Source organism: Mustela nigripes, chromosome 13 (assembly GCF_022355385.1).
Source record: "Mustela nigripes isolate SB6536 chromosome 13, MUSNIG.SB6536, whole genome shotgun sequence".
Lineage (NCBI taxonomy): Eukaryota > Metazoa > Chordata > Mammalia > Carnivora > Mustelidae > Mustela > Mustela nigripes.
Window position 1 is genome coordinate 142,424,650 of NC_081569.1, and position 21,680 is coordinate 142,446,329.

At 40.9% G+C, this 21,680-nt stretch overlaps 1 protein-coding gene across 1 annotated transcript in view; it reads left to right on the forward strand.

Annotated features, from left to right (window-relative positions):
• The window catches only part of RCOR1 (REST corepressor 1), a 122,116-nt gene that overhangs the window by 69,338 nt on the left and 31,098 nt on the right, over positions 1-21,680 (forward strand). The window contains exon 3 of the mRNA XM_059374035.1: positions 7,197-7,280. Within this exon, the coding sequence (XP_059230018.1) occupies positions 7,197-7,280 (84 nt within the window). The remainder of the gene's footprint in view (positions 1-7,196; positions 7,281-21,680) is intronic.

The window sequence follows — 21,680 nt, forward strand, 5'->3', positions numbered from 1 at the left end:
GGCTCAGGTCATGATCTCAGGGTCCTGGGATCGAGTCCCGCATCGGGCTCTGCTCAGCAGGGAGCCTGCTTCCTCCTCTCTCTCTGCCTGCCTCTCTGCCTACTTGTAATCTTTCTCTCTGTCAAATAAATAAAATCTTTTAAAAAAAAATGGGCAAAGGATCTGGGTGAACATTTCTCCAAGAACTACACACAAGTGATGAGTTAAGCATGTTAAAGATGCTCAGTATCACTAGTCATCAGAGAAATGGAGATCAAACCACAGTGACACAGTTTCATACTCATGGGTAGAGCCAGAAAGTCCAATAAAAACAAGTATTGGAGAAGATGTGGAGAAATTGAAACCGTAGTATACTGCTGGTGGAATGTAAAATGCAATTGTAAGCTGACACTCCGATTCCAGGTAACAAATACAGTAAGCCTTGGAGAATGAGAACTAATTCAGGGTTTCCGAGCAGAACAGAAAATATGCTGAGTATTTCCCTTAACGTGGAACAAGATGATTCTCCGCTGGCACACAGGAGCGGTATTAGGTAACGTCAGATCACACAGTGAAGGCTTCAAAAAAAAAAAAAAAAACACCCTTCCAAAGAAACCCAAAAAAGCAAAAAACAAAAACAAAACAAAACAAAAAACAAACCCTTCCAGGGGTGCGTGGGTGGCTTAGAGGGTTAAGCCTCAGCCTTCGGCTCAGGTCATGATCCCAGGGTCCTGGGATCAAGCCCCACATTGGGCTCTCTGCTCAGCAGGGAGCCCGTTCCCCCCCACACACACCCTGCCTGCTGCTCTGCCTATTTGTGATCTTTCTGTCAAATAAATAAATAAGAATCTTTAAAAAAAAAAAACAAAAACCAAAACCCTTCTGAAAAATGTTTCAAAATTTTATAACATAGAATTTACCAGAAAATATTTATCTACCTACCACTCAGATTTGCAGAAAGCAATGAAGCATTACAGGTAACAGGCCAAGCAAGATCATCTGCTCTTCGAGTGGTTTCTGGAGTTTTTAATGTTTTTATCATGCACATTTTATACTTTAAATGTGTGTACCATTGGGGTGCCTGGGTGGCTCAGTTTGTTAATCGACTGCTTTCAGCTCATGGAATGATCCCAGGGTCCTGGGATCGAGTTTTGCATTGGGTTCCTGCTCCTGAGAACCTCTTCTCCCTCTCCCTCTGCCACTTGCCCTGCTTGCATTCTCTCTCTCTCTCTGTGCGCGCGTGTGTGTCTCTGTCTCAAATAAATAAATAAAATCTTTTATTTTATTTATTTTTTAATATTTTATTTATTTATTTGACAGATAGATCACAAGTAGGCAGAGAGAGGGGGGAAGCTGAGTAGGGAGCTCCATGTGGGGCTCCATCCCACGACTCTGAGACCATGACCTGAGCTGAAGGAAAGGCTCTAAGCCCCTGAGCCACCCAGGTGCTCCAAAATAAAATCTTTAAAAAATATAAATGTATGTACCCCTAATAACATGTAGCATCAGTTTTATATATTTATGAATATATATATTCATAAATATATATATATTTTAAGACTCTATTTATTTATTTGACAGAAAGAGAGAGATCACAAGTAGGCAGAGAGGCAGACAAAGGGGGAGGGGAAAGAAGGCTCCCTGCTGAGCAGAGAGCCGGACACGAGACACTATCCCAGGACCCCGGGATCACGACCCGAGCTGAAGGCAGAGGCCTAATCCACTGAGCCACCCAGACGCCCTATATTTTTAATATTTACATTATAGTATTATATATTTCCTTTGACTTTTTGGAATCAAAATTGTTGCTACCTGCACATCTGATGAATTTTATTTTCTGTATTTAATTCCTTTGACTGCATATGCTATGGTTTAGCCAATTCCCATAAGACTTTTACATTTTTCCTGTATTTTAGAACCATAAACAAGCCTCTGGTAAAAATCATGTCAGTCAGTCAGAGTTCTCCAGAGAACCAAACTAGTAGTGAGAGAGAGAGAGAATGAGAGAGAGAGTGTGTGTGTGTGTGTGTGTGTGTGTGTGTGTAAGAAATCTTAACAGCTTATATACATACTTAAGCAATGTGCTGATGCTTTGTATTCTTAATTAAAAAAAAAAAAAAAAGGCTGATTAGGGACCAGTGAATTAACTTCATAGGTCTGACCTGTAATTTGACAAACATTGCTGTTGTATGTATTTTATATCCAGAGATGGATTGCTGGTTTGCTGGGTATCCATACTTCATCAAACGACGCCAACTTTCTAAAGAAGTTGTGCGAAGGTACATTCTCATTAGTGCGTTCTCTTTCTTCTCCCCTGTCACGGAAGCTGGTAATTTTAGTTTCCTTGAAATCCTTCTACTTCAGGTCTAGGTTTATTTTTTAAGGTTTTTAAAACGTGGCAGTTGACCTTAAACAAAGAGAGCAGCTTCACAGTTAGCACCCTCAGAAGGCGTGAGTACCAATCCAGAAATTAATGACACTGCTTTGGGTTTTTTTTTGCCTTTTTTTTTTTTTTAAGACTTTATTTAGTCATCTGACAGAGATCACAAGTAGGCAGAGAGGCAGGCAGAGAGAGGGGGAGACAGGTTCCCTGCTGAGCAGAGAGCCCGATGGGGGGCTCCATCCCAGGACCCTGAGATCATGACCTGAGCTGAAGGCAGAGGCTTAACCCACTGAGCCACCCAGGCGCTCTACAGTGTTTTGTTTTCATCATATTTGTATTCTTCAGTTTACACACAGTCTAAATTGGTGTACTTATTGTGAATGTTGAAATAAGCATAGTTGATACAATCACTATCACAGTTGGGGTACAGAATAGTTAAATCTCTTCAGAACATTATCTTGTACAGTTCTTAGCCTTCCTCCTACTTCTAACCCTTGGAACATTGATCTTTTTCCTAACATTATAGTTTCACCTTTCCCAGAATGTCATACAAATGGAATCGTAGAATATGTAACCTTAGGAGACTTGCTTCTTTCACTGGGTGTGATGCGTGGGAGATACGGCCGCGTATCAGGAGTGTGTTTGTTTTTATTGTTCTGTAGTATTCCAGTGTAGGAATGCCCATTTTGAATAAAATTTTTATAAGGTGTGTAGTGTAGGTCTAGCGTTCACTTTTCTTTTCTTTTTTTCTTCTTTTTTTTTTTTTTTGCATACGGAGATCCAATTGTGAAAATCCCCTTTGTTGAACAGGTGTTGAACTGAATCCTCTCTGCATTGAATTGCTTTTGCACCTCTGTCACAAAGTGTTTGACCGAATTTATTTATATGAGTCTGTTTCTGAACTGCCTCCTGTGCCACTGATCTGTGTATCTGGTTGTTGTTGTTGGTTTGTTGTTTTTTTTTTTTTTGCCAATAGCACACTGTTCCTTTCTACAGTAAGACAGCGGTGTGCAGCTTCCAACTTTGACATCACTGTTCTGGTCTTCCCTTTTACTCAACCTGTCTGTCCTTTTGTTTTCTATCAATGTGAACTCACAGATTGTTATTTTATTGCTGTTATTTAAGTTTTTGCTTAAGTTCTAGATTTGGCCTGGGGGAGACAGAGCCCATCATTCTTTGAACTTCCTCTTACCTTTTGGCATAACAGGATATCCTAGGGTCATCTTATCCATTTCCTGTCATAGTCCTGGAATCACCCATTTCTCCAAGGAGACCTGGTTTCTTTTATAAGTGAATGGTAATTAGAATCGAGATACGGGAGCTAGATGTGCTCATTATTGCTGGATTGCAGCAAGGCCCTCTCAGTGGACATCGAAAACTAGGAATTCATACCGTTAACCATCAAGTCCTGTCCAGCACTACAGAATTCTTTCTACTCCCCTCCACCTTTATTTGTAATCACTCAATACTTTGAGATTCATTTGTATGTTTAAATAGTTCCTTTTTTTTTTTTTTTTTAAAGAGAAGTTGCCAAGAAAAATTATTCCATTGAGGAATGCCTGGGTGGCTCAGTTGGTTGAGCAGCTGCCTTCGGCTCAGGTCATGATCCCATTGTCCTGGGATCGAGTCCCACATCGGGCTCCTTGCTCAGCGGGGAGCCTGCTTCTCCCTCTGCCTCTGCCTGCCTCTCTGTCTGCCTGTGCTCGCTCGCTCTCTCTCTGATAAATAAATAAAATCTTAAAAAAAAAATTATTCCATTGAGTAGTATGTGACAATTTTAGGAGATTGCCACACTTTCCCCCCCACTAGATGTTCTGTTCCTCCGCATTATTGCCAAACCTTGATATTGTTTGTCTGTCTCAGTTTTATATTCTTAATAGGTTTGTTTTGAAATTGTGAATGGTTTTAATTTGCCTTTCTTTAGTGACTAATTTGTATATCTTTCTGTTCCATGTGCTTATTTGCTGTCCTTATGCCTTCTTTGGAGGCTTATTGGAGGTTTATTCAATTTTTTTTTGCCCATTTTTTTTCTTTAACAATATCATTTTTAATGTTGAATTTTGAGGGCTCTTTATAGATTCTGGATACAAGACTTTATCAGATACATGATTTGTAATTTCTCAGTCTTTGGCTTGAATTTTGTTTCCTTAAAAGGGTCACTTGAGGAGCAGAAGTTCTTACTTTGGATGAAGCCCCAATTTATGGATTTTTTTTTCTTTTATGGATTGTGCTCTCGGTGTTTTATCTAAGATCTTCTCCAACCTCAGCTCAGAAGGCTTTTTTTTTTTTAAAAGATTTATTTATTTATATTAGCACATGGGTGGGAGCAAGCGGAGGGGCAAAGGAGAGAGAATCTCAAGCAGGTGAGATTCTCACCTGAGTCCTGAGCCCCACACAGGGCTTGATTTCACAACCGTGAGATTGTGACCTGAATAGAAATCGAGATTTGGACGCTTAACCAACTGAACTACGCACGCACCCCAAGAAGGTTTTTTCATGTTTTCCTCTAGCAGTTTTATAACTTCTGGTTTACATGTAAGTTGTATCATCAATTTTGAGTTACTTTTTGTGTATTTGTATATGTAAAGTATGGACCCATGTTAATTTTTTGAAATATGAGTATCCACTGTTCTAGCATCATTTGTTAAAAAGATTATTTTTCTCCATTGGGTTTTGCCTTTGTGCTTCTGTGGATAATCGTTGACCCTGTATGTGTGGTTCTGTTTCCGGACTCCGTTACATTAGTTCACTTCCCTGTGCGCCGGGGCAGCACTGTCCGCATTACTGAATCTTAACTAGCTTTGAGCCAGTGGGCCTTCCAGCTGGCTCTGCTCAAAGCTGCTCTGGCTCTTTAGGTACCTTGTGCTCCTGTATGGCTTTTAGGATGTTTTTCATTTCCTACAAAAACGTGCTGGGATTTTTGCCTGGGATTGCAGTACATTTGTAGAGCAATTTGGAGAGAATGTTAATATTGTCTCTTTTGATCCATTTACATGGTATGTCTTCCCATTTGCTTAGATCTTTTTTAGTCTCTCTCAGAAATGTTTTATAGTTTTTAGTGTTTAGTTGTATCAGTTCCCTAAGGGGGAGTAGGGATAAAAGGGATATTCTTCAGTTTTGATTTTTATTGACTTTTATTAATTCCTGAAAGAGGTATTCTTTAATTTTGATTTTTATTAACTATTTTGATTTTTATTTTCTAAAAAATTATTGACCTTGTTTCCTGCAAAGTTGCTAAACTCATTTGTTCTAGTAACTTTTTGTAGATTCTACACAGAGGACCATGTTGTCTGTGAATAAGACATTTTTAATTCTGCCTTTTCAATGTGGATCCCCTGTTCCCACCTTGCCTGATTCATAGTGTCCACACTTTGGGTCTTTCCTTCCACCATCCCATTGTGTTTCCTTAATGTAACTGCCCCCTAGATTTTGCCAAAAATCTCTTTCTTTATAAAACCTAGAACACACTAATAGATAAAATCAAAGGTTAGAGATCTGGCAGTTTCATAGAAAACAGGAATTCTTAAATCAGGCTTTGTGAGCCTTTAATGGGCGTGCCCTTTCTCTCTCTCTCAAATAAAATCTTTAAAAAAGGAAAAAGAAAAAAACAAAGGTAAGAATACTTTTGGAATGAATGAGTTTGGGCCTAACCAGTGTAAAACGCCTGTTAGCGAGCCTCTTAATGTCTCTACTCCTCTGTACCTTTTGAAGATCACATTTAAATGTCTTCGTCATAGTATATGACTGTTGCTTGTGGTTAATCCAGTTATACATGTGAGCTCAACACCTGCCACTTGTAAACCTTTGGTCTACTATGTTGTATCATAGATATTCAGGAATTTGAGTACATTTAAGAAGTTTGCTTTCAGGGGCACCTGGGGGGCTCAGTTTGTTGAGCATCTAACTCTTGGTTTTGTTTCAGGTCATGAACCCAGAGTCCTGAGATTGAGCCTCATGTTGGGCTCTGTGCCAGTGGGGAGTCTGCTTCTCCCTCTACCTGCTGCTCCTGCCTGTGCTCTCTCTCATTCTCATAAGTAAAATCTTTTAAAATATAAAGGAAGCTTGCTTTAAGATGAAATATTTTTAATGGTTATTCTTTAATAAAGTTGTCAAAAGAAGCTTTGGATTCTTCTTGTCAAGGCAGAGAAGGATAAAGGTCTGGCAGAGAAGGATAAAGGTCCTGAAAGCACACATGAAGTATACACTTTTTATTTTTATTTTTTTAAAGATTTTATTTATGTGTATAGCAGAGAGATCACAAGTAGGCAGAGAGGCAGTGGTGGGGGCGGGGGGGTGGTGGGGGTAGCAGGCTCCCTGCTAAGCAGAGAACCTGATGCTAGGCTCAATCCCAGGATGGCGAGGTCATGACCTGAGCCAAAGGCAGAGGCTTAACCCTCTGAGCCACCTAGGCACCCCGAAGTATACATATTTTAAAGGGATCTTTGAGGCTTCCCTTTTGGATGTCCCATGTCTGCAAGCAGAGTGTCTTTGTATATAATGCCTTAAACGCCTGGCCAATCTAGCTGTTGTGCCTGAGTTCAGTCCTGACTACCACCTTCTACTAAATGACCTGTTTCATTTCTTCACCTCGCAAATGAGAATAATAAACCTGTTTGTTAATAGTAGAGGGCTTAGAAGTAAATACGTGTTGGCAGACTTGAGGGCCACGCTCACCCCGTGATGGTAAGGGCAGGTTCCATTGGGGCAGATTTCAGTAAAAGCTGGGTGGTGTTACCATGTTCCAAGGATTAAAAGACCAGAATGGTGCTGTTAATCATTGCTTATTATGTCTGTTAAATTATAATAAGAATTTTCTTTCTTTATTTCTCCCAAGCCAAACTAGCAAGACGCAGTCAAGAACGAGACAATCTTGGCATGCTGGTCTGGTCACCTAATCAGAATCTATCAGAAGCAAAACGTAAGTTTTAAAGGACTTTTATTTTCCCTCTTTCTTCTTATTTAATGCAAAGTTTTAAAGTCAGTTTTATAGCTAAAAGTTCCTATACACATTTTAGTTTTCTTACATTTAAGTTTGAAAGTGTGCATTTCTTTACTGTGTCTTGTCATAAGGACTTAAAGATTTTTAACCAGTGGTTTCATAATATTCTTTTTTTTCAAAATGCTGTATAGGCTAATTCTGGAGTAACTAGGAGGAAAAGCTTAGAGTGGAAAGAAAATTATAATGCAGTGTAAAGCTCCCTCAGCTGGGAATTTATAGTTTTATAAATTTCTAATTGAAGGGTTACAAAGGGCAAGATGCATGTTATTGGAAACAGGCTTTATTTATACTGTAAGACTTCAGCCTAGCTAGAAGGAGACCTGTTGAACTGATTCTGTTTTATGAGTTTAAAATTATATTAGGATGAATACCCTGAGTTAATTTGAATATTATTTTGGGGGGTATAAGGGTCCTATAGCTATTAGTAATATTACTTATATATTCAGAGTTTAATTTTTCACCTTTTCTCTCCCCTCTGCTCAAATGATACCAGCAAAATTAATTTTGTATCAGATATATTACCATAAGTCTGGCATTTTCAAAGTTTTAATTTGCTTTGTAACTTAGAGAAGAAAAACTAAATTCCCTTTCGGATAATTTTTCAGTGGAGGTTCATGGATGGAATTTATGGGGATTTGTGAACTTAGAAATCCCATGCAAGGTTTTTTTGGTGTATGTTTGTTTTTCTGGATTTTCAAAGGGGTCTTTGACAAAAATAGGTTAAGAATCAATGCTCTAAAATAAGGGTCAGGCTTGGAAAGCCACCAGTGGTAAATGTTATCAGGAAACTGTTCAATTGTGAGTAAAGGCTCAGATTTTTAGGCTTTGATCAGGATTTACCAAAGTGTGTTTTCTAGTATTAAAATAGATGTTGACCGGTTTCCACTGTCAAATAAGTATGAGAGAGGATATGTATTAAATATTCTCCTCTTGTATATTCAGTATCCATGTTAGCACATTTAAGGTACAAAGAGCTCATATGGTAAAGAAACAGGTTTAATTCTGACCAGAAACGATTATTTTTTGTACAGTCCCCTCCATGGAATACAAGAAATTCATCTACTCTTAATAATCCTGAATTTAGCAGTAATAAAATAATCTTAGTCTAATCTGATTTTAAGAATATCTTAATTTTGCCTCTATCAGGCTGCTGCTTAATGAGTTCATAATGAAGAACAAAATAGCGAAAGGAAGTGTTTTGGCACGGCTGGTGTCTTTCCTGTGCTGGGGAAGACCTTTGAAGTACTTCCTGTGTGTGTTTCCCCTTTGAGTACTCGCACTAACTTATAAACGCAATCTGTTCCTTTTTTGAACATATTCTCTTTGACAGAAAGCTGAAAATCTGCCTCCCTGTAATTTTTAAACCTTTACTTTTCTGAACTCTGCTAAATAGAGTCAGATGTTCCATCGTCCCGCCACCTTGACCACTGCGGTCAAGGTTAAACCAGCCTGGTTGTTTCAGGTGTTTTTCAGATGGTTTGATTTTCGGGACTCTCTTTTGCACTACTGGTATGTTCCATCCAGTTGGTCATAGTCCCCATATGAAATGATGGTACCCAGAACCAAATATCCAGAATCATGAGCATTCAGTTAAGCTTTGTGGCAAGCACAGCACTGAAATGCAGTCACTCTTCACAGCAACCCCAGAGGAAATCTCTGTCCCCATTTTGCAGATGGCATTCCACAGTCAAAGAGGTTTATGAGTGGTGAAGCCAGTAGCAGTATCCAGGTGTGCTGATTTCACCCTGCTCCATGCTCTGAGTGCTTCTCTCTGGGAGAACTCGTTAACGCGCAGTGTTCTGTGTTTCTGCCACGCTCCTTCTGTTTCTGCAGTTCACAGTCAGTCAGTGCCCTTGGTGGTTGTGTTACCTGTTGACATCTGTGGAGTCGGAATGTCATTTTGATATTCTCTTATTTTTCCTAGACCTGGAAGAAAAGAGCAGAATGTGAAAAGTTAGTTGATTTTTAAACAGTGGTATTGCCTAAAATAAATTCGCAGTTTTAATGGAAGCCTTTAAAAATTGAAACTTTTAAAGCCAATATGCAAGTAACATTTCTATATTGTTGAGAGTTTAGAAGATACAGGAAATTATAAAGAAGGATCAGCTCACACCTTATTCCATTACCCAGAGATAACTGTTGTAAACGTTTTGGGATTTTTCCCAGTCCTCTTTTTTCTCTCTTGTGTGCATATTTATATAATTGAGGTGATGTGGGTGTGTATATGTCTGTGTATTGTTTTCCTGATACTGACCTAAGCATTTCCCACACTGGTTGTTAAATTACCATGTCCATCATATGGGTAGATGGATGAATTTATTAATCTCCTTCTCTTGAAAATTTACATTGTTTCTGAGTTGTTGGCTGTTCTAAAAGAAAGCTGTAGTGAAATGAAACAAGATGAAACCAGAGAGAGACAAGCCATAAGAGACACTTAATCTCAGGAAACAAACTGAGGATTGCTGGAGGTAGAGAGGGGTGGGAAGGATGGGGTGGCTGGGGGGTGGACACTGGGGAGGGCACGTGCTATGGTGAGTGCTGTGAATTGTGTTAAGACTGATGATTCACAGACCTGTACGCCTGGGGTAAATAATACATTATATCTTAACAACAACAAAAAATTTAAAAAAGAAAGCTATAGTGAGAAACTGACTCCTAGAACTTTTCCTCTTTCATTTTTTGTTTTTGTTGTGTTTTTAGTCTTTTCTTAGGATGCGCTTTAGGAATGGAGCGTGGGGTTATCAGGAACTTGCCCAGCCGCTTCGGGGTGAGGATGTCAACACAATGGGGTATCCTGACATGACTTAGGTTCCGCTTAGTAGGCTCCTGTTTGTGGAGCTTTGGGAATCCTCCAGTCCTTGTCTGGTAGTCTAATCCCCGTTAGGCCTTACAGTGTGATTGTAGTGTGAATGTGGGCAGGGGTACAGTTTTTTCCATTTGCACACCTATTATTTCCCCTCAGCTCCCTGCCCTACCATATATGAGCAAAAAAGAAGCCTTTTCTTTTTGATGTTCTTCATTTTCAAAGAATATGTAAGTCTTGGTTGTCCAGCATTGGTTCTCACTCTGCGTAGGAATAGGAGATTTGGAACATGTTTAGATTGTTGGCAGATACCCCTCATGTTAAGAGACCTGTAGATCTTTGGTTTTTCTTGCGTTGGTTTCTTTCTTCTCAAGTAGCTATTTTAGAGCTGTGCTTCTTAGTGTTACTGCAAGTTTGCAAAATTATTTTGTGGTTATTAAAATGAATGCTGTTGTAGAAATTTCATACAACACAGAATATATAATGTAGACAATTATCCTCATAGTCACTGTGTATAATATATATACTATCTTTTTTTAAAAAGATCGTTTATTTATTTCTTTATTTATTTGAGAATGGAGTAGAGAAAGAAAGAACTTGAGGTGGGGGGGAAGAGGCAGAGGGAGAGGGATAAGCAGACTCTCCACTGAGCAGGGACCCTGATGTGATTGGGGGGTAGGGGACACAGTCCATCCCAGGACCCTAATCATGACCTAAGCCAAAGGCAGACGGTCAATTGACTGAGTCACCCAGGCGCCCTCCCCAATATTTTTATACATATTAATATGTAAATTTTTAAATAACGAAGTATGAGCTTTTCAGCAGTTTGTTCTTAATCTATCTGGAACTCTGTTCTGCCTCAGTACATTTACAGTTGCCTAGTTTTTAAATAACAAGTAATGGGTGTCCCGTAATTTAATCATTTTTACAAAATTGAAGTATAGTTGACACACAATGTTATGTTACTTCCAGATGTACAACGTAGTGATTCAAGAAGTCTGTGTACGTTACATTGTGCTCGCACAAGTGTGGCTCCTGTCTGTCACCGTAAAATACTGTTCCAGTACCACCGGCTGTATGCCTTAGGCTGTGCTTTTTATTCCCATTACTTATTCATTATGTAACTGGATATTTGAAGTCTTTCAGTTCTTCTTTCTTGTTTAAAGTTACTTAATTGTTTTAAGTTTTCATTTTAATCACCTGGTGCTCATTGTCCCAAGGTGTCCATCACCTATTTTCTTGCATCGCACTCCCCACCCCCCACTCTGGTAGTCAGTTCTCTATAATTAAGAGTCTTTTTCTTGGTTTTTAAACTAAAAAGCTGGGGCACCTGGGTGGCTCAGTGGGTTAAGCCTCTGCCTTCGGCTCAGGTCATGATCTCAGGGTCCTGGGATCAAGCCCCGCATCAGGCTCTCTGCTCAGCAAGGAGCCTGCTTCCCTTTCTCTCTCTCTCTCTGCCTGCCTGTCTACTGTGATCTCTCTCTGTCAAATAAATAAATAAAATCTTAAAAAAAAAAAACAAACTAAAAAGCTGTAGGGATGGTAAATCTGTAGAAATAGAGTTACTAGGCCAAGGGGCAAATACATTATTTCTTTTTTCTTTTTTAAGAATAGATTTAATTTCTAGTGTAGTTTTAGGTTCACAGCCAAATTGAGTAGAAAGTACAGAGATTCCCCAGATACTTTGCCCCACACGTGCACAACCCTCTTACCCCCCACTGTGGACCTCTCCTACCAGATTGGTCAACTTGTTACCAGTGAACCTACATTGATGCATCATTGTTACCCAAGTTTCCTAGGTTACATTAAGGTTCGTTCTTGTGTTGTACATTCTGGAGGTTTTGACAGATGTATAAGGACATGTATTCGCTGTTATAATTTCGTACTGCATAGTTTTCCTGCCCTAGAAATTCTCTGTGGTCTGCCTATGCATTTCTCCCAGCCCTGTAACTCTTGGCAACTACTGATCGTTTTACTGCCTCCATAGTTTTATCTTTTCCAGAACTGACATTTACCTGGAAGGAAATAGTATGTAGCCTTTTCAGATTGGCTCTTTTGACTTAATAATAATATACATTTGAGTTTCCATGTCCTGATGGCTCATTTTCTCTTTGGTGCTGAACAGCATTCCATTATCTGGATGGACCACAGGGTGTTCACCCGTTCACCTACTGAAGCACATCTGGTAGCTTCCAAGTTTTGGCAGTTATGAATGTAACATAATTTATTGCTGCTATAGACATGTATATGCGGGTTTTAGTATGGACATAAGTTTTCAGCTCTTTTGGGTAAATACCAGGGAGCAGGATTGCTGGATTATATGTTAAGAATACTTTTTAATTTTGTAAGAAATTGCAAGACTGTCTCATTTGATTTGATTTGAGAGAGAGAGAGAGAACAAGCATTGGGGAGGGGCAGAGGGAGAGGGACCCCAGGATCAAGACAGGTGAAGGCAGATGCTCAGCTGACTGAGCCAGCCAGGTTCCTGCACCCCTTTTAAAATTTTATTTATTTATTTGAGAGAGACCAAGACTGTCTTCTGAAGTGGCCGTGTCCTTTTACACTCCTGCCGGCAGGGACTGAGAGTTCCTGTTGCTCTGGGGCGTATCAGTACTTGCCCTTATTAGTATTTTGGATTTTGGCCACTCTAAATAAGTACATGTTTTATTTTCTTTTAAATAAAAAAATAATACATGCACAGGACTTAAAAATATTCTACATCTGTCAAGTTAATCAGTGTTATGTTAATATTCTGGGCATCTTTTAGTCCCTATACACTTTTTTTTTTTAATATTTTATTTATTTGACAGGGAGAGAGAGAGAGAGTGCACAAGTAGGCAGAGAGGCCGGCAGAGAGAAAGGATCAAGCCCAATGCAGGGCTTGATCCCAGGACCCTGAGATCATGACCTGAGTTGAAGGTAGAGGCTTTAAAAAAAAGTAAGTGTATAGGCTTTAACCCCCTGAGCCACCCGGGTGCCCCTACACTTACTTTTTTTTAATGGTCATATAATATGGGTGTTTCATAGTTAAGCATGTGTAAGCAATGCTGCTGTGAACATCATTGAAATGGGGTTGCTGGGTCCAATGGTGTGTACATTTTACATTTATAGATATTTTCCATGTGTCATCTGAAGCATTAAAGGAGTGTGCTGCTTTTCCAGAATGTCCCCATTATTGGGTATATTAATTTTTCTTAAAACTTTCTAAAAAATTATTTTTAATTATGGTAAAATACATGTAAAATTTGCCATATTAGCCATTTCTTTAATTTCAAGTAAATTTTATTGTGAAATTATAACAGCAAATGAAATATGTTGATTTATATTTTGATCTTAACCATTTTTAAGTGTGGAATGGTATTAAGTACACCCATATTGTTGTGCACCCAACCCCTAGAGCTTCTTTTCCCCCAAATATTTTATTTATTTATCAGAGTGGGCGGGGAGTGAGCACACAAGCAGGGAGAGCAGCAGGCAGAGGGAGAAGCGTGTGCTGAGCAGGGAGCCCGATGCAGGACTTGTTCCCAGGACCCCGAGATTGTGACCTGAGCCAAGGGCAGACTCTTCACCGAGTCACCCAGGCTTGCCTCTAGAATTCCTTTCATCTGAAAAACTGAAACCGCGTACTCATTAAAGAGCCCAAGTCTGCATTTTCCCTCCCCCCCAGCACCTGGCAACCACCGTTCTGCTCTATGACTCAATGAATTTGACTCCTCGGGGTATTTCATAGACGTGGAAGTGTACTGTTTTGGGGACTGGCTTATTTTACTCAGCATAGTGTCCTCACGTTTCATCCCCATTGTAGCCTGTGTCAGTTTCCTTCATTTTTATGACTGAACAATATTCCACTGTTTTGGGGGACACCACCATCCTATTTTCCGCAGAGGCTGTTACCGTTTTCCACTCCTGCCAACAGTGCATGGGCTCCAGTATCTCCGCAGACTCATCAGAACTGTGATTTTCTGTTTGTTTGTTTGTTTGTTTGTTTGTTTGTTTTTTAATAGCATCTATCTTAATGGGTATGAGCTGGTGTCTCACTGTGTGGGAACATTCATTGTTTCTTACATTGTGCTGAACGGGTAGAAGAGGACTCCGTTGCTTGTTACTGAGGAGCAAGTGTCTTCGTATTTTGGCCTTTTAATTCTTCTCTAAATAGCAGTTAAATCTTACCTTATTTTTTAATTTGTGTTTTAGAATTATATATACTTAAATTTATTAGCCTTGTTTGTGGCTTGTCGTATACCATCACACCGGAAAAGCTCCCCCCGCCGTGTTGCAGACATAGATACCTCCGCGTCTTCGGCCTGCCCCGCCTCCTCCCTTCTCCTGCTGCTGCTCTCATCTGGACCTATTTAATTCTTGCCCCTTTCACTTATATGTCTACTTTGGTCTGTATCTGGACTCTTGATTGTGTTTCATTGATTTGTTTCCTGATTCGTACCAGTTTTATTCTTTTTGGTGTTTCTGGCTCATGAATTTATTTTTCTAGGTGAGATTTAGACTCATAGTTTCACATTCTTTCCAAAAGTATCTCGATTGGGTTCATACTGAATTGAGCAGCTTTGTGTGCTTGGTACTGTAGCAGGAGTAGGGGGTTTAGGAAGCTTATACTCTAATGCAGAAAGAAGGAACATATAAACAAGTAATTATATGTATTTCCTTTAGTCCAGTTCTTTTTTGGATGCCAAAAGTTGAGGTCTAGAGAAGTTAAAACAAATGCTTAAGATCCCACAGCTAATTAGTAGCCAAGTTTGGGCTAAACCTCTGCTCTCCAGATGGCATTTATTACACACATCTGCCTTCATGTGCTGCTTCATTTAATAAACTATAATTACATTCTTAAAGCATTAGTGATGTTACATGAATTGCTTTGGGCTTTGTCTAAGTAAAACTGCGGTGAGGGATCCAGTCTTTGGGGTATGCCTGGAAATGTGCCTTATAAAGATACCTTTCTTGTGGAAGAAATGTAAATAATTTCAAGTAGCATAGATGAGAACAATGTGATTAAATAGTTTATATTAAATAATGCTGGAAAATTACTTGCTGAAACAATGGCTTGAGATTTAGGGGACAAAGGAGTGAGTAAAGGTTGAAAAAGTGGTAGAATCTGGAGGTTGGGCAGATGGTGAGAGAAACTGAAAGATGTTCACTAATTGGAGATGAGGACAGTTAAGTTGTAATTTTAGCATCAGGCATCTCCTGTGTACTGTTAGTGCTCGGATGCCCCCCGGGGGCAGCTGGCAGAAGACGCTCCTGGGCAGAAACAAGGGGAGCACTGGAGCCAGCTGACCGTAGGGGAGAGTGGGGAGGGGCGTGAGAGTTGCTGGTGGGATGGCACTGCAGACTTGGGGAAAGACGCGTTTGCATCCAGGCCGGCCTGAGGATGTGGGGCCAAGATGCAGTGCTTTGTTGTGGAGACCTGCTGGCTGTGACACAGGTTGTCCTCAGGGAGGTGAGAAGCAGTGAAACTCCAGACGGCCTTGTGGTTTAGTGAGGAGCCGGGACTAGAGGCGGTGAGTCGGTGTTGATCCGGCTGCGAGAGCTAGGGCCCTCACCGGGCCACTGCTGTTCAGGAGAGGTCTGATCGGACTGGCAGCGTCAGGAGTGTGGGAACTTGCTCAGAGGAGAGGGAGATCTTCGGAATGTGGGGTGCGGTGGGTGTCGGGTGGCCTTTAGCAGACCCTTATTGTTATTCTCTTTAATAGCTCTACTTTCTTTTCCAGGTCAACAAGTAGTAGTATCTATTATTTGATGGTTATTAAAACCCACCCGTGATAAAAAAGTTCTTGGTTCCAACTTCATTTTCTACCAAATTTTCATTGTTGCTTTTTAAAATTTATTTTTTTTTAATTCAGTCAATTAACATATAATGTATTACTGGTTTCAGAGGTAGAGGTTGGCGATTCATCGGTCTTCCAGAACACTCAGTGCTCATCACTTCATGTGCCCTCCTTAATGTCTGTCACCTGGTTACCCCAGCCCCCCAGCCCCTCCCCTAACAGGCCTTTAAATAAGCAGAATACTGTCCTATCTGGGTGTACCTGCACTACTCCACCAATCCTTGCACACATTTTTATCGATATCTGCAGGCACCTGTGATACACCATCATTTCGCTGGTCCCCGCGGGGGCGGGTATGGGTGCCCCCTCTCCTCCCACCTGTCAGCACCCGCCCCGCTCCCACTTCAGGCTGCCCTTCCTTGGGGACTCCCTCCTCATCCCACTCGCTCTACACCCTGCATGCCTACCTTGCTTGTCCAAACCCAAGGACTTTAGGACATCCTTCTCTCTGAGGGGCTCCTGCTGCTTCGAGCACAGTACACGGAGCCCTCTCCATTCCCCTGGCGACCCTGCCTTACCGGGAGACCGACCGAAGGCCCAGTCTGTGTAGAGAAGCAGCGGAACGTTTAGCAGAACAAAGTGGACACGTTAGTAGCAAGAAATCTCTGAAAGTGTTTTTTACTGGATAGTCTTGTCTTCTTTGAAATGTATACAGTTAGGCCAGATCTTATTCCCAGTCTGGTTCACTTTATTGCTTTAATGAAAAAAAAATGTTTACCAAAGCAAGTGCGGTCAAATGTAATACAAGACTGTGGCCTGACAGAGCTCTGAGAAGGCAGTTTCAGGAGAGAGGCTAGGTTTGGACAGGGGATAATCCGAGGATGACTTTTGTTGTTGGACTCGCCTGTAAGAAGTGAGTCGGAGCAGCCGTGCCCACCATGGGTCGCTTCCTGAGGAAGCAGATTTCTAGACTCCGCTGTACTTCCCTTGGGTGTAGCCCTTTGCAAGGTGACTCTGGCTGTTGGGAATCAGTGAAACAGATGGTCCTGCTCATTTATGCATCATGTACGTTATAAGTTATATATAATCAGTACTTTTGCAGTTATTTAAGTGTTTGATTCCATCTTATTTTCATTATATAAAAACGAGAAACCGGTATGGTGGTAAGCAGGCATCTCAGTGTGAAAATGGACATGGAGGGAGATCATTAGCCATGGCACAGACCGTCAAGCTGGGTGATTTTTTTTTTAAGCTAATTATAAAATATTTAACATATATACAGTATGTTAGACATGTAGAATTGAAAGAGGTTTCAAAAGGCAAACTCAAATTAGAGATTTTAAAACAAGTTGTAGCTTTCTTGGAACGAGACTCTTCTTAGACCTACCGCATACACAAATGTTTCTGTGTCAGGATATTTGACTTCAGAACACATTTTCAAAATTATATTGTGTGCAAAAGTTTCATAGATGATGTAGTGAATTTTTTAACATTCATATAAATGCATAGTACATGTCAAGAATCTCTAAAATATTCCAGTGCCTTTCCAGTTCAGTATAAAAATCAGAAGACCCGGCAGCTGGCCATAAGGCCCTACATAGCCTGACCCCCCTTCAGCCCTTCGGAATCTATGCGCAATGTCTCCCTAGAGCGTTTATGGGGAGCGCTCTTCTCCCAGATGTCTGCATGGCTCCCGCAGGTCCTCCTGGTCATGGGTTTTGCGTCAGTGAGAGCGTGGCTTTCCCTGACCACTCGCTGTGGTCAGACGCTGTGAAACAGATCACGGCTGTCCTACTCTGCTCCATCGTCTTCATTCCCTCTGTCGTCACCCGATGTAGTATTTTTTACTTGTGTCCCGCTGCTAAAAACTGGTGGGAAACTTGGTATGTTTGCTCCGCTCTTGTCAGTCCTCTCAGCACGTGGTGATACAGTAAATACTTGTCCAGTGAATGATAAGGTGACGGGGCTGTGGACAGTCTCTGTGGCGAGATTTGCAAATACAGGCTTTCAGCTCCTCGTTTTGCACGTTGGGTCATCTGGAATCCTCCAGCATTTTCTTTTTTGCCACTCGCCGAATGACTATTTACTCCATAAATATGTGAGTGATGCGTGTGTGCCAGGCACTGGGGAGTATAAGAACGGACAGCCTGACAAGTCCCTGTCCGAGTGTACCTTACAGTCTGATGGGAACCTGCCCTGGTCATTGACAGGAGGGAGAAGTGGACTTAAAATTCTTAACCTGTTAGTTCTTTGATTGGAATGTGTGCAGGGTAAGGATAGGATAAGCTAATGCTGGCTTTGGTTTTCAGCTTTTTTATAAGTAAGTGGCTTTCAGAGACCTTGATACTTGAGACTGAAGTGATGTTTCTTAGGGTGCTTGGGTGGCTCAGTTGGTTGAGCATCTGCCTTCGGCTTGGGTCATGACCCCAGGGTCATGGGATCGAGCCCCGCATCGGGCTCCCTGCTGAGCCAGGGAGCCTGCTTCCCTCTGCCTCTGCTGCTCCCACCTTCCTCAAATAAATTAATAAAATCTTTAAAAAAAAAGTGTATTTTGATTTTTGGTTTTTGGGTTATTTTTAGTGTATAAAAATTATTTTTATCATTTTTATTCGTAAGTGTTTGGGAGTTGGGTCAATGTTCAGATCTTACTAGAAAAGGCAGAGCTGGATTTACAGTCTGTGTTCGAAGCCTCCACTAAAACTCAAGGGTTACCTTCCCCTGTCATCATGCCAGTGTGTCTGATCCTCATCCTTTTATACTTAAAGAATTTCATCTTGTTATTTTATAATTTATTTATCCTTTCTGTTTTGCTTCCAGTTTTTTATTTCTATAACTGTTACTACTGGCAACTTCCTGTGACTTAGTTCTTGATATCCATCTGGAATGTAGATATTCAGCTGTGAGAAATCAATGCCAAATTATTTTCCAAAGTGGTCAGACCGGTTCATGCCGCTACCAGTAAAATGCGAAATTCATGTGCTCCGTGCCCTTGCCAGTAATTGCTGTTGTTGCACTCACACATTTTTGATAGCCTAGTGACTGTAACACTGTTTCTCATATCAAATAATTTTGCTATTTTTGTTAGGTGTGATAATGCTATTGTGGTTCTATTAAAAAATATATGTCCACTTTTTTGGTCCACATTTTAAAAAATATGTGTATTGGTTATATATAGGGATGAGATAACTGGTATTTACTTTGAAATTTTTGAGCACAATGTGCTCTACTTTGGGGTCTTTGGAATACAGACCCAGATTATTGCTTAAATGTTGAATTTACTGTTCTGTGGTTATGTAAGAGAATATACCTACTCTTAGAAACGTGCTGAGTATTTCAGAACAAGGCATAATTAATGATAGTCTCAAATAGTTCAGGAAAGAAATTACATATATACAGACAAGCTTGTTTATATTATTAAAAATAGCCTAAACCCTCACCTTCTCACATGGTATAGCCACTGTTGAAGTTTTGCTTTCACGTCTTTCTGTGCACTTCTGTGCACTCTGAATTTAAGCACGAATGGGTCATACTGTAAATAACAGTTTTTCAACTTTAATTTTCCTAGAATTAAACATTAAACTGAGTTTTGATCACTGACTATCGCATCATATAGCTTATTTAACCATGTCCCCATTCTTGAATATTTCTTTTTTTTTTTTTTTCAGTTTTTCCCTACTAAAAATAATAAATGAGTAAGCAGGAATTTATAATGTCCTTTTCCAGTAGAACAGAGCGCCTCCCTTGATTTTGCAGATCAGGTTTCCCAGCTCAGGACATTCATAGTTCTTCTTTTGTGACACTTACGACAACTGGAGTTAATTATTTGTGTAATTATTTCTCTCCAGCCAGATGGAATTCTGTGAAAGCATCCTGTTTCAGATTTTACTTATTTATTTGACAGAGAGAGAGCGTGCGTGCACAAGCAGGGGGAATGGCAGACAGAGGGAGAGGGAAAAGCAGCCTCTCCATACAGCCCCATGTGGGAGTTGAACCCAGGACCCCAGGATCATGATCTGAGCCGAAGGCGATTGCTTAACTAACTGAGCCACCCAGGCACCCAAGGCGGGCTGTTTTAATCATGGCTGTATAAGCAGCACTGGGCACACAGTGGGCCTCAAAGATCTGTGGAATCAGTGAAGAATGGTCAAATATAAAGTATAGTAATTATAAATGTCACCTTTCTGCCACTTGCTTCAAAAGGTTGGGTTTCTTTACTGGATGAAGATACCCCCACCTCACCCCCATGAGATTTAAGCATTGAAAGTGGGTAGGACTTAGAGTGGGAAAACCTGCCCCCTCCCAACAGGCGTGTCATTGTCTCTCTCCCCCATTTTCACAATGCCACTGTGCAATTGACCTTCCATTTTCAGAGCTTGAGGAAGCAGGCCCCACAGAGGGGACGTGACCTTGCGCCAAGTCTCCTGTGGGCACAGCCTTGTGTTCCTGTGCCCTTGCTAGAACCCAGCTTCCCTTTGTGCTTCCCTTGGCTGTTGTAGTTTCACTTAGGGATCCCTTTTACTGGCATCCTTGTACATGACGGGTTGTACTAAGGGAAGAACCATTGTCTGTATAGGGTGGCAGAGGCAGGGTTAAAAGACGAATGTCCCTATACTTGAAGGTTTGTAGACCAGTTTGTGAGGAGTCGCTAGGACTCGTAGCCTTGTAAATCCTTCTGACCACCTCCTCCTCTGCAGGATGGGAGCTTGAAGTTGGTGATTTCTTTAACTTACTTATACTTAAAGATTTTATTTATTTGAGAGAGAGCAGGAACAGGGGGAGGGGCAGAGGAAGAGGAACAAGCAGACTCCCTGTGGAGTTGGAGCCTGATGCTGTCTGGATCCCAGCACCCCGAGATCGTGACCCAAGCTGAAGTCAGACACTTAACTGACTGAGCCACCCAGGTGCCCCTGAAGTCCGTAATTTAAAAGAGCACTTCTATGCAGTCACTGAAAGGAAATTTTTTTTGCATGATTGAAATTCACAAACCTCCTTTTATATAGTAGTAACATAAAAGGCACATTTCTTTTGTGGTCCTCATAGTGTCTAATCTTTTTAATATAAACTTCAAAATTTTGTGCTTGTTGAGGTGCTTTTTATCACATTGAAATGGGGAATGTTATCAAACTCATATAATATGCTCTAATTCATGATTCTCAGAATCACCTGTGGGCATTGAAAGTAAACCAGAACGTCTTGCGTGCAGTCAGTTCTTTCCTTGATCTAGGTGTGTTCATTTTCTGAAAAGTCACCAAACCGGGCCTTTATGTGTGTGCTTTTCTCTGTGCCCATCCTGTGTGATAAAAACTGCACACACACGTCTCTGCACATGGACACACGTAAACTTACATGCGTGTGTTCGCATGGTGTGGACGAAGAAGGGAGGCGCCCAAGAGTCAGGGTTTCAAAGAAGCTCACCAGCTGGTTTTCCCCGTTTAGGATTGGGAACTTCTGGACTGGGGCACAGCCCCCCTGGGATTCCAGGGCTGGGTTTCTCTGGATAAGCTAATTCTGTGGTAGGGAAGTGCACCCCACCCCATCTCTAACTGAGTCTCACACGTTTATGGAGGAACTGATTTTAGTTAAGACTTAACATTTGTATATCTTGACTGCTTTACTACTTTGTGTAAAGAATTTGAGCAGGATATATGACCTCATTCTTATCAAATAGGTGAGGAAATGGATTTAGCTCCCAAGTTCCTGATAGAAGCCAAGGATGCAGGGCTCTTTATACTGCTG